Consider the following 15,815-nt stretch of genomic DNA (forward strand, 5'->3'; position numbering starts at 1 on the left):
TTTCATTAATAGGTTACTCTGTGTTCAATCAGCTCATTTCTAACCATATAAGATAAGGAGGAGTGAAGGAACACAGCACCATGCACAGGGCAACCTGTATTGTCAATTTACTGGAAAACCATTTTATGTGGAATATGAATTGGATCCAAATTTGCAGACTTATTAGGCTATTTGTGATCACTTTAACTATAATGAATCTGAATACTGAACATTGACCACTTAAGGCCTAACATTGTTGTACTTAACTAAACTAATAGTGAAAATAACCAATTTCATCTCATCAAAATAGGCACACTGTCTAGGTAGCTATATCAGTGGTGGCAGCAGGGGGCTGTTCAACATTAAAACATTACAGAGAACTTATATTGTTATTTCCAACCAGTGTGTAATCATTGTAGCTCAGCAGCATGTTACATTTAGCCTGGAAATTATTCTATAAGTGTTGTGTCATGACTCATGCCATGTTGAACAGCAGCACACAAGATGATTTTTGGTATATAGCCTTGAACTAAAGTTGCACCATGCCTGCAAGAAACAAAAGTAGCCTGTTGGCTGTTATATAGTAGAATGTAGAACAAACAAATATACCGTAATCCAATAGCTTCGGCAGTTATGTGAAGGGGTGTGCTGGATAGTGGGAGGGGGCAGTCAGTCAATCCCAAGCCTTCCAGGAGCCATCAGCCAAGTTAGAAACGATGGGCAGCGCGCTGCAAGTGGAAGGCGCTGCGTGTCATCATCCTCCTGGGTGGGTGGCATCATGACGAGATGTAGCTGGTGGTGGTGACATTGGCAGTGGACTGGAGTGATGATGGTGATAATGAAAGCCTTCAGCAAGTGTCGGAATGTATGAGCAACGTTTTAGCGCCTTACTGGATGGAACAGTGTGTTGTTGTGCCTTGGCTTCGAGGATGGTGGCACCTCCGTGCGCTTTTCTCTCTGCTGCCCGGGCAGGAGACATGGTGATAAATATGTGACACGTGGGATTCGGAAATTGGAATATCAGACATATCAAACACATTTCTCAAGGGGATAGTCATGGAGAAGCAGCTGAGATTCAGAGATGAAACGCCGACGTCCAAGGAGGCGAAGGAGCGCAAAGAAAAGAAACCGAAACCCGGGAAGCTTTTCCGAAAGAAGTCGCTCAAGTCCGTCGGTAGTTTCATGAACAAGATCATTAAAAGTTTAGGCACTTTAGCCCACTTCGGAGACGCTGACGCGCGTGACGCAGAGGACGACGACGGGGGCTTTCGGGACGGTGCGCCTTGTACGCTCAGCGCCAACTCAGGAATTATCATCAAAGACGACGCGCTGATGGTTCCAGCCGGGGACCACCACCACCACCATCACGCGGTCAAAAAGCCCTCGACCGCGATGTCCTCTCGCACCTCGGCGAGGGAAAAGTTGTCGTGGTGCTACGGGGACAACATCCCAGGCGTGCTGGGTCTGAAGAACCACGGGAACACCTGTTTCATGAACGCCGTGGTCCAGTGCCTGAGCCACACCGACCTGCTGGCGGAGTATCTGGCTCTGGAGCGCTACAAGCTGGACTGGAGTCAGATGAGGAGGAACGGTGTGGTGAAAAGTGACGAGACGCAGCCTGCCAAGAAGGGAGAGGTGACCGAGCAGCTGGCGTCCCTGGTCAGGGCACTGTGGACACTGGAGTACACCCCGCAGCTGTCCGTGGAGTTCAAGGTATACACGGTTTAACTTTTACTTTACACTCTCCTCCTGGGTCCAGCCAGTGGTGGATAAAGTAGCCCACTCAAATGTTTCACTAAGTTATAATAACTAAGTAAAAGTGTCAATACTCACTGCCATGCAGTAGGCCTACAAGTCTTGTAACTGTTACAAGTAGCCTAATGGTCCGGTATTCCAAATGTACTAAAAAGTACAATACAAAAGTATTGGCATCAAAATGTAGGCCCTACTTAAAGTAGGCCTAGCTCTGGTCCATAGCTCTAATGCCTTTGCAAAAGCATTAGAGCTATGGACCAGAGTCCAGAGGTAAAGTAGGCCTATACTAAAGTAACGTAAGTTTTAAAATAATTGTTGTGGAGTAAAGTACAATATTTGCCTCTGAGATCTAGTGGAGTAGAAGTAAAAGTAATGAAAATGGAAAATAATCCAGTAAAGTAAAAAGTCCTCAAATTTGATTAGATTTTAAAATCCAGCATTGTATGAAAAAAAATGAGTTGGATCATGTAAACTGGCAGAAGAGGAGGTGGAGATGAGTGTTGTGTTACCACCTGAAGCAGGTGCAGGCAATAATTGCATCAACGCTTGATTGCACCTGGCATTTATCTCTCTTGATAAAAGCCATTGCACAAATAATAGTGAGATGAAAACCTGCATGAATGTACACAAACTACACATTCAAAGACAAAGCTGATGTATGATGTTTACTGTACTGTAATGACATGATAACAAATACAACGTAGGACTATGTCTACAAGGTTTTAGAAAGCCTACTATAGTCAAATATGAATCTGGGTTGCATTATGCACATGACCATCATATCAAGTGAATAGAATAGTCTGCATTCAGTTTGGAAAGGGGTGTCACAGGTCTTGCATTATTTTGCCATTACTGACAGCAAACCAAAACCTTCCTACTGGTAATTACAAGCACAGTTCAAGCCCTGAGACTTCACTCAGTCTGTCAGATTATAATGATGTTGCTGTGTCTGTCTGGTGCAGACAGTGTCACAGAGTCTGAGGGCATAGGGTTACCAGGTGTCTGGCTGAAGTGCTGCGCGGGCACTTTCTTCCCTGCAAGGCTCTTTGTTCTAAAGCACTGTCAAACCTTGGAAATAAACAATGGCTCCAGTGTGCTTTACACTTTACAGAATGCCAGACAACCTTATTAACTAAACCAGCGTGTGTAATACAGTTGTATATACGGTACATTGATTGCCCGTCTGACCGCTATCAGGCCTTCTCATTTCAAAGTGCCAACTATTTAGTGAGAAGCACATGGACTCGCAGTGAACGCCGCCATGCTGTACTGTGCATTGCATTGGTCCTCCTCTGTATAGAATACAGGGATTTGGATTTGATTTGGTCAGTGGAACGCTCTCCACTTCCAAATCCGACCTCTCCGTGGATCAGGAGGCTGTGACACCATCCTATCAGGAGACCCTCAGGCTCTCCCACTCTGTAAAAAAAAACACCAGCACACTTTATCTGCCTGCAGCACTTTGTTCCGGATTTCTCTGAGCATGGCAAGATGAATATAATATAGAGCAAGAGAAAAAAAAAGAAACAGCCACAATGGATTTATTCTTGGAAATGCTAATTAGGCTGAAAGGAGGGGGTGTGCGTTTTGCTATAGGCAAGGCACACCCTGACCCCCTGCAGTAAGAATTCAAAGGCGCTTCAATGGCTCTCCTCATCCTCGCATGTAATTTAATGGAAGTAAAAAGGTGTAATTTTAGCTGCACAAAGTGAACTAAGTGTGGTTGATTGTCTATGCAGATTGGGTTACAGTTATGTTCAGTGGCAGCCATTGTTGCATCGCTTGTTAAACAGGTCTGGTCTCAGGTGGTCTCAGGTGAAAATCTATCTTATTCTTAACCTTCTTACTTTTCCGCTTTATTTTTTACCTCCCTTGCTCTTTGACCCCGTGTTCATTGTGGAAAGTGCACCAGCTCCCCAGCCTGTACAATTAAGTTCCCTATTGATCTCTTATAGGAGCCTGATAGAGGATTTGAGGACCATTAATAGTCAGAGGGAAGAGCGTAGAAACATCTAGTATAGATTTTGAGATAAGGCTAAAAGAAAAAAACACCCAAAGCCTCCTGCTGTCATGTGATGGGGACATTTCCTGTGTTGGAGCATAGAAAGGGATTTTAGCTTCTTGGCTGCGGTTCTTAGTGACCATAGGAGGTCCTGAGTTCACAGTGTCTCTGGTCTCTGCCTTCTAAAATTGCCTGTTAAGTAATACCACAGCTGCCTGGAGGGACACATGATAATCAGATAGCACTGCAGCGCTGTGTCTGAAAGACTTACATTAACTCTCAGCTGCAGGAGCAGCAAGTCAATGCAAGTGATAAAAAATTATTCCAAAAATACAGATTCATATTTTTTCTCTCCAGAAAATGTTGTTTCTTTTGTTTGTGTAACGTGATTACCAATTAGCACTTGGCACATCTCTGCAAGTCATGAATTCACTAAACATGACTCCCTTATTACCTCTATGAATGTGAAGACTGAGGAGCTCTTATAAAAAAGTTAACAGAATTAAAGGGATTATTTTGTTGACAATCAGACATTCAGCTGGAAATAGACTGCAGTGCTGCTCTTCTTTGAACGCAATTACACTGCACTACAGTGTATACAGTACAATACACAGGCCTCTGTATAGGCACAGAGTGCGGAATGCAGAGATAGTCTCCATTGATCAAAAGAAAAAGTTCCCACCAAAGTACGTGCATCAGCAGCAGGCTCTCTGTCCTCACAGGTCAGCCTGGCTGCGGACTCCCAGGCTAGAGGGGAAAAAAACAACAAAGCAGTTTCTGCAAGATGACTGGCACATTGCCACATTCCAGTAGCACCTGGCTCACAGGACAAAGGGAAATGGGTGCATGGCTCCATACATTTATATTAAAGGTTACGTGCCACCCTGTGACTTTGCAATGTTCTACTTGTTCACTGTGGCTTAACATTGGCCGTCACCAACACTGCAGCTGAAGGACTCCGCTTAGTATTATGAGTGCAGATGTGTGCTTTTGATCCGGACAGTTGGTTCTGATGATGTATTTTTCACCCCCCCTCCCCGTCACGTTGGTGTGTTTGCACAGGGGGGCCCATACAGGGACGCAGCCTTGAACTCCAAGAGTTACCCAACAGCCAAGAGCCAATGTATTGGTTCCCTTAACATGAGAGGCCTTAGAAAGGAGTGGGCCAGAGCATGGAAGGGTAGAGAGGCCTGCACAGGACTGTATACAGGAAAGTACGTAAGTCCTCTCTTCTGTATGTTGAGGAGATGTTGCTGTTGATGGGCCTACTATCTGGGAAGTGCAGTCATTTTAATGATTGGCATGTTTTGGTCAGAAGTCAGGACCTCATTTTGCTAACAGTGACACTATCGCTCAGGTATGTGTCAATATTTGCTGCCTCCATGCTGATCGCTTAATGATTATCCATGTTGCTGGTTTCAGGAATTTTAACAACTTTCAACCTGGCATCCGTATTTTGGGCATGTAGGCAGAAATGTTTAAGTGTATATAAATATCAGGGCACAAGTGTTTAAATATATCAACGGGAGAAGGGCCTCATAATGCAGACGGATTGAAACAATGTTTATTGTTTGTTATTTTCTTCTTCTGAAGGATGTGCTTCACCTTGATACTAACATGATTGAATCATGCCTCATTACACTCAAACCAGTCTGAGAACCCATCGTCAAAAAATAAAGGAAAAACAGCACCCTCTTTTTGAGTCAACAGTTTGTCTTGAGAGACTACACTCAAACCAATGCCAGTCCTTGGCCATCACAGTGTTGTTTTTTAATACTACTGCACCAGATGAAGGGCTCCATTTTCGTTTGAGCATTTTAAATACACTATTTGGGGATTTAGCAGTGGGGAAGGGGTGTTCCCCCACTAAAGTTGGTATTTTGGTTACCTGTCTAAATCCCTAAAACACCTCCGTTACCCGTTACATTATGCATAGGTGTGGTTTGGGCGTTACAATAATTAAACCAATCACTGTGCCACATGCCATTGCCTTTAAGAGATCCCTTATCCATTGCCCGTTATGCCCAGTGCTATTGCTTCATAGCCTTACGGTCTCCCATGGAAGAGTGATGCGTTGCTTGCCTTGAAGTCTCACTTGTGCTGCAATCGCCCCGGGCAGCGGCTGACTTGCGGGCCGCGTCGCAGGTAACGGCGGAGACGAAATTGGAGCCCGAAGTACCGTATGCCTTTCTTTTATAGGATTGTGCATCACCATCAATCCTATACGTTTTCAATACATGTTTCTTTTGTGGACTAGAACATCAATCACATGGCTGATGTCGCTAAGTGGGATGAATACATTTAGGCCGGTAGCCATTATATTATACAAAAATAATAATACAAATGCACAGCCTTTTTCACAACCTCAATTATAATACTAAGACAATTGCCACCTTGGAGGGACTTGGGGTAATTACTGTTATTACTTTGCTGTAATAACTATTTACACAACAGCATGCTGTTATTAGTGTGCCCCATAGTTTTCATGGTTAATCTGACAATGGCACTTGTCCCTGAATATTTCAAATTGAACATTTAACGCAGAGTTCATGATTTTTCATCATTGGAAGGAATTGAGTAATTGAGGGCATTTTGTTGCAGCAGTGTATTGTGCATTAAACTGCTTTGCCAGTTGTCCACCATAAAATGCAAGGCTATTAAGAACGTTAAGTAGACTTTTATTCATCCTGTGGGGGGAAATTCACTTTCAGCTTCACACAGCTGATTGCTGCTCAAATTGTCATGATTGCTCAAGGGTGCGCTGTCAGGGGTTAAGTGTCATGCTCAGGGACACTTCAACATGTATTCTTGGCGGACCTGTGACCTTCTGATTACCAGGCGGCCTCTCACCAAGCTACTGTTGTCCGACTTGACTTGACCTCATTGTCCATCCGGCTTGGTCAGGCATTCCAACAAACACAATTTGCTGCATTTGTGGGAGAGAAGCCAGATGGGCAGGCTGTTCTTTGTGACTGTGCTAGCGAATTCCCACAGGTTGGTCAGAGCGCCTGTCAGCACGGTTGTTGAACTATGAGGTATAGGTTGTTCCTCCACACACGCTAAGTCCTCCCAATGAAGCGCCTCATTGGCAGGTGAAAAGAAGCGGTAGGCCATTCCATGTGTATCAAAGGAGGCATGTAGTAACTTCATACCAGCCCTACAAAGGAAGGACCAACCAGTCAGAAAAACTCCCAGTAGGGGGAAAAAATCACACCCGTGTGAAGTGAGTGGTGCAACTCCGTGCTCCAGACCCACAGGAACGCCCCCAGGGTGCCGGCCCGATTCCGGCGTGCCGCCTCGCGTCCGAAACGGTTGAGAAATGACAGTTACCGTGTGGAGGTCCCTCTACTGTACTGTACTGTCACTGTACTGTACTGGCACACCTGAAATCATCATGGTTAATATGTGCGTGTGTGTTTGTGTGCGGGTTAGGTTGCGCACAGGTGGAGAAAAACAACCATGCTGTTTTCGTGCTCAGACGCACCCAGCCAGCCAGGCAGGCACCCTGCCAGGCACACACACACATAGCTCCGTAAGGGAGTGGTTGCACCATGAGTGTACGACCATCATATAGTTAGTGAAAACAAACTCACTACTGACACATGGAGGTTCAGATATAGTACCAGTATTCAAGATATTTTGACATGTGACCTCAGATTTATGCAAAATGAATGTTCAGTAAGCAGCCAACATTAGTGGACAACACAATGTTTGTCTTTGAGATGCATAAGGTGCAGGAAACGTTTCAGCGTTGTTGTAGCTACTTTGACTTTAAACTTTAAGACATCAGGAGAGATCATCAGTAGTTTAAAACACTTATTGTCCTGCCAGAACTGTACTACACAGTAAAATCCTCAGTTAGAATTTAGACCATTTGTAACTCTGAGACAAATGGAACCAAAGGTCCGTTTGGTTCCATTTATACACTCTCAGAGTTAGTTTCTCAGTGCCTCCCCCTCCTCCCCTCTCTGTATGTTGTAACCACTGCTTCATTCTTCCTAGTCTACCCAATATAATATTATTCAGATAATTCCAAACAGCCATCTTGTTATGATGTCGTAGCCATTATGACAGACAACACATGACAGTGTGTGTAGGGGGGTGATATTAGTGCATTTTGAAGCAATGATCTGCTGTTCTCCCTCAATCTCTCTCTCTCTCCCTCTCTCCCCCTCCCTCTGTCTTCTCTCTCTGTCTCTCTCTCTCCTCCCCCTCTCACTCTCATAATTTCTCATTACTGCCTCTGCTCTTCCAGGCTGCCAGCTGTGGTTCACGCGGTTAATTCCTGCCTAATTGAGTCGTGTGCCATTCACAAGACTGAACGCCGCACATTGCGTTTTGTGTGGGCTGAGGCAGCCTACTTTCTGAGTGGACTGACGGCTTAGATGTCAAAAGAAAAGCTCTCTAGATGTGAGTGCGTTGAGAGGAAAGGGATATGGATTGTTTTTAAGTAGGATAAGACTTGGCGTAGGCCTATTGTTTGCAGTTTGAAACAAATCTATTCCCATCGTTTAGCTGAGATGACTTTGCATCAGCGTGGGTCGACTGGCCAGCAAGGGGGGGAGGTCGTGAAGAGCGTTAGTGCAGATTTGCAATTCTAGAATTCTTCTGATCAGCGTTATGTGGCAAGAGAGAAAATAGGCTTGATAAGTGATTGATAAGTGTGCATGCCCACCGTTGTCTCAGCATTTAGAGAGGAACTGCTGCACTTCAGGTTTCTGTTGATAGGGGTCCATTCAGTAGCTTGAATTATAACAACAAAACACTCCCTGGTTGTCCACATGTTGTAAATACAGGTACAATACAAGCACTGCTTGTGATTCAAGGCTATGTGAAAGATAATTGTGTAAACACTGGCTAAGAGCAGCAAAGCAATGTTGTTCAGCTACCCCAGCTGCTGAATTCCAACAAGAAGTGTATTAATACCATTCGGTTTTAAGTTGGAAGCAAAAAACCAAAAAAAGTGGGATTATCTGGTTAGCCTAAAGTTATTCATTTTTTTAAGTCTCCGCCCGTGCTATGTGCCACTGAAATTAGCATATACTGTGTAGGACTATAGTAGCACACCAAAGTTTGTGCTATTGCCATTGAGAATGCATTGGGCGTTTAAGTTAAATAACTCCGAAACTACAAATCATTTCAAAGTAAAAAGTTCCAGCATGTGTCTCCACAGTAAGCTGAATTATGAAATGTGTGAATAGAGTTTCTAGGTGAAAGTAATTTTTTGACGTGCCATAGAGCTGCCATTGAGCCCCATTATACATTTCTCAAATTTGAAAGCACTATATTTCTAAAACTATGAAACATTTCAAAGATTTATTTTCAGGCAAACATGTCCACCGTAAGATGAACCTAAATAGGTTTGAATGGGGTTTCTAGGTGTAAGTATGTAGGACTAGTAGCATGCCAAAGTTTGTGCTATTGCCATTGAGAATGCATTGGGCGTTTAAGTTAAATACGGGGGGGGACATATTTTGACAGCAGAAACTGCCTGTCATAATTTCTCCCCCCTCCCTATAGAGCGTCGCAGTCCCGCCCCCTACCATGGACCAGGAAATGAATCCCAATGCATTTATCCCATAGACATTTCAAAAAGTATTTATTTAAAGACGGTTACGCCGCGGACAAAGCCAACTCGAGTCGTGACAACTCATGACAACACAAACAATATTTTGGACCAAACAAATAATTACAAAGAAGAAAAACAACAAAAAAAGTGTTGTAACATGCCGTTTTTTTCTTCTTTCTAATTATTTTTTCGGCCCCAAAAATTGTGTTTGTTGTCATGATTTGTCACGACTCGAGTTGGCTTTGTCCGCAGCGTAAACGTCTTTAAATAAATACTTTCTGAAATGTCTATGAGGAAAATGAACGGAGAATCATTTCCTGGTCCATGGTAGGGGGCGGGACTGCGACGCTCTATTCCAAAGCCCCCCAGGTACATTATATATTTAAACTATTTTCAGCAATGGTACACTTATTTTTTCAGTGGGTAGATCTTGTTGAGCTGGTCATTTTGAAGGTAGATCTCACGTCATAAATGTGTGGGCACCCCTGATGTATACTGTATGTAGCTCAGAAATTGTCAACAGTACGTTACTGGATTAAAACCCATATCCTTGCATCCTTGCATCCTATGCACTCACTCACTCACTCACTCACAGGGTGCATTTTTACACTACTACACCATGCTCTTAAAACTATAGCTAGTAAATGCAGTATATGATGCCAAGCTATTTTACTTTACATAAGTTTACTTTCTCTTCCTACCTAGACTATAGTGTCCAAGTATGGTTCCCAGTTCCGTGGCAACTCCCAACACGATGCACTGGAGTTTCTCCTCTGGCTACTGGACCGTGTCCACGAGGATGTCAACCTGTCTTCCTGCAGCAACAACAACAACAAGATCAAAGCCCCGGGGAAGGTAAGGCTCCACCAGGTCCGTGTCTGCTCAGCCCAGTACTGGGTAGTGGGTACTGGGCTGAGCTACTCCATTGTTTTACTTAAGTAAAGGTATCAATACTCCAATGTAGAACTACTCTTTTACAAGTAAATGTCCGGAATTCAAAATGTACTTGAGTAAAAGTACAAAAGTATTGGCATTAAACTACCAAGAGTAAAAGGTACGCACAATGCAGAATGTTCCATTTCGAGTTTTCAAATGTATAAAAATCTTTTGAAAATAGCCTCACAATGCGTTGTGAGCTTGTAAGCCGAAACATGTATAGGGCTGTAGCAACTCATAATGTGGTTACTGTATGTTTTCTAATAATAATCAAAGTACTAGTAACTAAAGTTTTCTAATAAATGTAGTGGAGCAAAGTACAATATTTGCCTCTGAGATGTAGTGGAGTAGAAGTAAAAGCATTGGAAATTGGAAATACTCAAGTAAAGTACAAATACCTTAAAATTGTACTTAAAGGACCACTTCACCACTTTTCAACTTCTCTTCTATTGGTCCTAACTATTGTTCATGATAAAATACCACCATTTTTTTCTACTCAGTCTGTGTCTCATAGGAAGGCTGTGGGCAGTTCAGAAACCCGTCCACCAGTGACATCATCGATGGTGAATCCAAGCTAATAGAAACGGCAGGCTTTCTTTTCCTGAAAAGTTGCAATGCAAAAGTTGAAGCCATCGTTCTCACGATAATAAAATCTAAATATATTTTAAAACAAATCTTGTTTTAAAAAAAAATCTGCCTAATGATGATGTCACTGGTGGACGGGTGTCCGAACTGCCCACAGCCCTCCTATGAGACACAGACTGAGTAGGAAAAAATGGTGGTGTTTTATCATGAACATTAGTGAGGACCAATTATATGAAGAGATGTTGAAAAGTGGTGAAGTGGTCCTTTAAGTACAGTACTTAGTTACTTTCCACCATTGCTGCTCAGCCTGTGTAGGAAGGGGTTAATAACATGGCCATTCTTCCATTTCCGGTGCAAGGCCAGTCAGGCCAGTGTGCCATATCTGTTGACGGCTACCAAAGTAAGTGGAACTTACACAGATAGCAGCGGATATCTATTATATCTGCAGTTATGTAGGGCTTAGGCTACCAACACAAATCAAAAATTAGCTCTCAATAGATGTGGCAGACAGCCTTGCAATGGAGCAGGAAGAATGGACTCGCAAAGATTGTATATTAATCCAGATATTCAGTCACGGTTGAAGGTCTATTGACATATTGTATAGTAATTCTCACATTCACTGTTGATAAACAGTACATATATTATGTATTTTCTATCTATTATACATTTGAAAAGGTGTAACCAAAAGTTGTACCCAACCCAGGAAAAGGGACCCAAAGTCACCAGCTACTACGTCACTGACACGCTGCAACACACACTGCAACAACACACTAAGACGTCACAGACTTACCCTCCGCGTTGATCCACGGCTATCTCCTCATGTCGCGCCGCACGCCCACACTCAACACCACCCGCGTAAAAATTGTCATTGCACTGCCACTAAAGCCGGCTCCCGTCCAGACTCACAAACAATATCAATATCAATAATAAACACAAACACGCCACAAGCACCGACACCCCCGCACGCACACACTCACACACGGGCCACGGAACACTGTTGCCAGGTCTATGCAAACAAGCCCAGAAAACAACACGCTCCTCACACACACTACAACACGCTTAAAACTCACGGACCTGGCAACACTGCATCCTTTTTTCCCATTGGCTACTGTTGCTAATTTGTTGCCACGTCTATGAAAACAAGCGCAGAAAAAATGCCATTCAACACGCTACTTACACACACTACCACTCGCTTACAATACGCGGACCTGGCAAAGGACCTGGCAAAGGACCTGGCAAAGGACCTAGCAACACTACATTCCCTCTCCCATTTGCTCAAAGCCCACCACGTGACCCACGAGAGTTTTTATGATACCTTTCTTACTTCCGATTGCACCACCGGACGTTACACACTACACACACACACATTACAATATGAACAAGACGAACGCTTGCCAGCCACACACACACACACACACACACACACACACACACACACACACACACACACACACACACACACACACACACACACACACACACACACACAGTGTACAGCCTGCCGCAAACCAAAAGTAGAGAAGAAGAACAACAACACACCGCACACACTGATTCTAACTTGGATGGAGAGCGCCGCGATTACATACAGTTAAAATAATGCAAACACGACAATTGCTCGAACGACCGCGTCGACACCTGGCGTGGTACAAACGGGACGAACCGAGGCGCATCTATGGATAAGAACAACAACAACACACACACACGCGCTCGCGCGCCAACAACGCGCTGCAACACAAAACAGCTGCGTACAACGCACGTGTGTGTGGGTGTGTGTGTGCGTGCGCTGTGGGGGAATTTTGGATCGCCTCGCGATGCAGCTGAAATGGCACGCACACACACACACAGCACAAAACGCTAATAATAATAATACAAAATAAGAACACAACACTAATAACTATAATATCAACAGTACAGAGTACAGTGCAGTACATCAGAATATTAATCCATGTAATAATAATAATAATAATAATAATAAATAAGAACACAACACTAATAACAACTATAATATCAACAGTACAGAGTACAGTACAGTACATCAGAATATTAATCCATGTAATAATAATAATAATAAAAAATAAGAACACAACACTAATAACAACTATAATATCAACAGTACAGTACAGTACAGTACAGTACAGTACAGTACAGTACAGTACAGTACATCAGAATATTAATCCATGTAATAATAATAATAATAAAAAATAAGAACACAACACTGTCCTGCGCTTTCATACGCAAATACACAAAAACAAACAAGGCCACTCAGCCAGCTTGGCAACTTTGCGCTTTCCAAGCAAATGCATAAATGAAAACATCATGGCTTGCCATTGCCTTCTTGCCATTTGCGTATCGCATGGCGCTAGGATCTAGTACAGTACATGTATTCATTCAATGTATGAATTGAATGCACAAAATATTAATTCTTGCATTCACTGGCGATATATGCCAGATTAATTTAATTCACTGTTCTATATAAATGCACCATTTACCATTTACCATACATATTGGCAAACTCTCATTCAGAGATCCAGTGCAGCCAACTAGGGCCACTTATCTGTATGTAATTTTATTCTATCTTTTGTTTTCCCCTTATCCCCTTATCGTCTTATTTTGGTTCTTGACTCTTAAGGTCTTTACACACTGGGGGTGAATTTACGACGCGAATAATTCCCTTTAAAAACAACAACCCATAAAGTCAATGCAAGCTTCCACATCAGCAACGAATTTCCATGGAGCGAAAATGCTTCTGTTATTTTTCCGCTCTGGCTCTGCTGTCGAATTTTGCAGACATCGGCTGGCGAATGTCTGCAACACCTCTGACCAATCAAAATGCAGCCCATAGTTTTGGTCTATAAACGGCTCACCATACAGTAGTAGTGTAGTAGAGCTGTTGCGGCGAGCGGGGCACTTGTGTGCTATCAGCAGCCACCAACGGGACTAAAAACAAACAGGGGGCGACCAAAACAAAGCGACAGAGGATCACACAGTGATTTAGAATCACAGACCAGGCTTTCCTCCTAGGTGGAAAGCCTGGAGATGCGAGGTTAGTGATGGATATCAGGAGGAGTGGAGAGGAGTGGCGAATAATCAGAAGCAGGAGGAGGAGAGGAGTGGCGAATAATTGCATATACAGATTATACACATCACATTTAGATTTACCGGTAGATGTGTAATTGTATATAGGTGGATGCGCGGCCAAATATTTTGCATTTTCGGGTTGTTTATTTGCGTCGCATCGCTAATTCGCCAGTGTGTAATGACCTTAAGTCTTACCTGTTTTTGAAAGGTTCTAACAGCTCCAACGTAATTGTTCTGCTACACTCAAGGGTCATTTTCACCCAGCCAGTAAGTGGAGGTAGGCAAGAAGTCGTGCGAGGAACAGACATTTCTTTGAATGAATGCTTTTGCCATAGAGGCAGTTATATTCATTGACCACTGCAAGTAATTTAGCCTTGAGTTCTACCAGATTCATAAAGGTGTCTTTGATGGTGTGAAAGGTAGGATCATAAAAGTACAGACACGTGCTTTGTTTTTCTGCACAGGCCGCGGTGCTCTGCATGAGTGTATCCATACACAGCACAAATTTGCCCAATATTGCAGATGCCACACAATGTATCATCTTGAGAGAGTGATGAAGCTTTCTTTTATTGGTTTAGGTCAGTGATTCGCAAACATTTTCATGTCAAGGACCCCCACATTGATACTGTAAATCCTATCCCCACGGATCCCCAGATTATGTGCCAGGGTCCCCCTTGAGAGAACAGTTGTGTTGTTAAAGCAATTTTCTAAAAAGAAGTGTGTGTGTGTGTGTGTGTGTGTGTGTGTGTGTGTGTGTGTGTGTGTGTGTGTGTGTGTGTGTGTGTGTGTGTGTGTGTGTGTGTGTGTGTGTGTGTGTGTGTGTGTGTGTGTGTGTGTGGATAGATAGGTAGATAGATAGATAGATGCTACATTAAATAATTTTGCCCACCAGGATGCCTGGGGGTCCCCAGACCTGACTTTTAGAACCAGTGATATAGGTTACAATTCCTATCTCAATATTGTTCATTCTGATGTCTGGTTTGAGGCAGAGATTACAGCCGGCGATATCAGTTGATGCCAAGAACAAAGCTAACATGGGTTAGCTCTAGGTTTCCCATTTGTTCAGCACTGCAGGGTTTGTTCAACCAAAATCAGCATTGTTATCTGACACGTAGCTAGCGACTTTGCTCCGTGCATAACACAGCGCCTGGAGACGTAGAGAGAGAATGGTGATATTTCTGGGCGTGCGTCTGCCCAGAGTCAGGCCTGAAGGCCCACCAGAACCCCATACCCCCTGGATGGAACTTTGATCTGCTCTGCTGTGAGCCATTAGTGTAGGAGTTTCATGTATTATTAAAATTAAAAACCTTTGTACTTTTGATGTACACACCCCTCTTCTTTCTGCCGGGTGATAACCAACGGCAAAATGTGCTACATTTCACTGTCGGTGAGTGAGTCACCACAAATAAATGTACACATCATCAGCATCCTGCATATCCTCAGGCGTTGCTCTCATGTGATTCATTCTGTTGTATCTTCTTCAGTGGTGGTGGAGCAGGATAATGCTCACACTCCCATCATGACTACTATGACCATACGTGATGCAGTGCTTTAACACGTCTTGTTATCAAATTGGCGGACGCGGACAAACATACGTTTTGCTGTGTTCGCTCACATAAATTGGAGAGGAGTATGATGCATGTTTTCTGGAAGGAGTTAACAGCGCAGTGGACTATTAGACTGTCTGTATAGTGTAACATGACAAAGAGACACGGCCATAATTAGGCTTAAGGGCCAGTCTGCCTCTCTTCTCGCTAAAGTATAGCTTGGTCTTGTCCTCTTTTATTGAGGGTGACACCGTATCCTTCTGCTAAAGAGGACTCTGATCAAATACACAATCAGTAGTACTGAGATGAATGAAAGGATGGATAGTTGAAATGTCTCTGTATTGCCAATACAAGAATGAATGTG

General features: G+C 43.4%; 1 protein-coding gene across 1 annotated transcript in view; it reads left to right on the forward strand.

Moving 5' to 3' along the window:
• The first annotated feature begins 714 nt into the window (after window positions 1-714).
• Window positions 715-15,815, forward strand: part of usp43b (ubiquitin specific peptidase 43b) — a 103,014-nt gene continuing 87,913 nt past the window's right edge. The window contains exons 1-2 of the mRNA XM_079519821.1: window positions 715-1,692; window positions 10,011-10,160. Of these exons, the coding sequence (XP_079375947.1) occupies window positions 1,036-1,692; window positions 10,011-10,160 (807 nt within the window). The 5' untranslated portion in view covers window positions 715-1,035. The remainder of the gene's footprint in view (window positions 1,693-10,010; window positions 10,161-15,815) is intronic.

The sequence above is a fragment of the Electrona antarctica genome, assembly GCF_951216825.1.
Source record: "Electrona antarctica genome assembly, chromosome: 14".
NCBI lineage: Eukaryota > Metazoa > Chordata > Actinopteri > Myctophiformes > Myctophidae > Electrona > Electrona antarctica.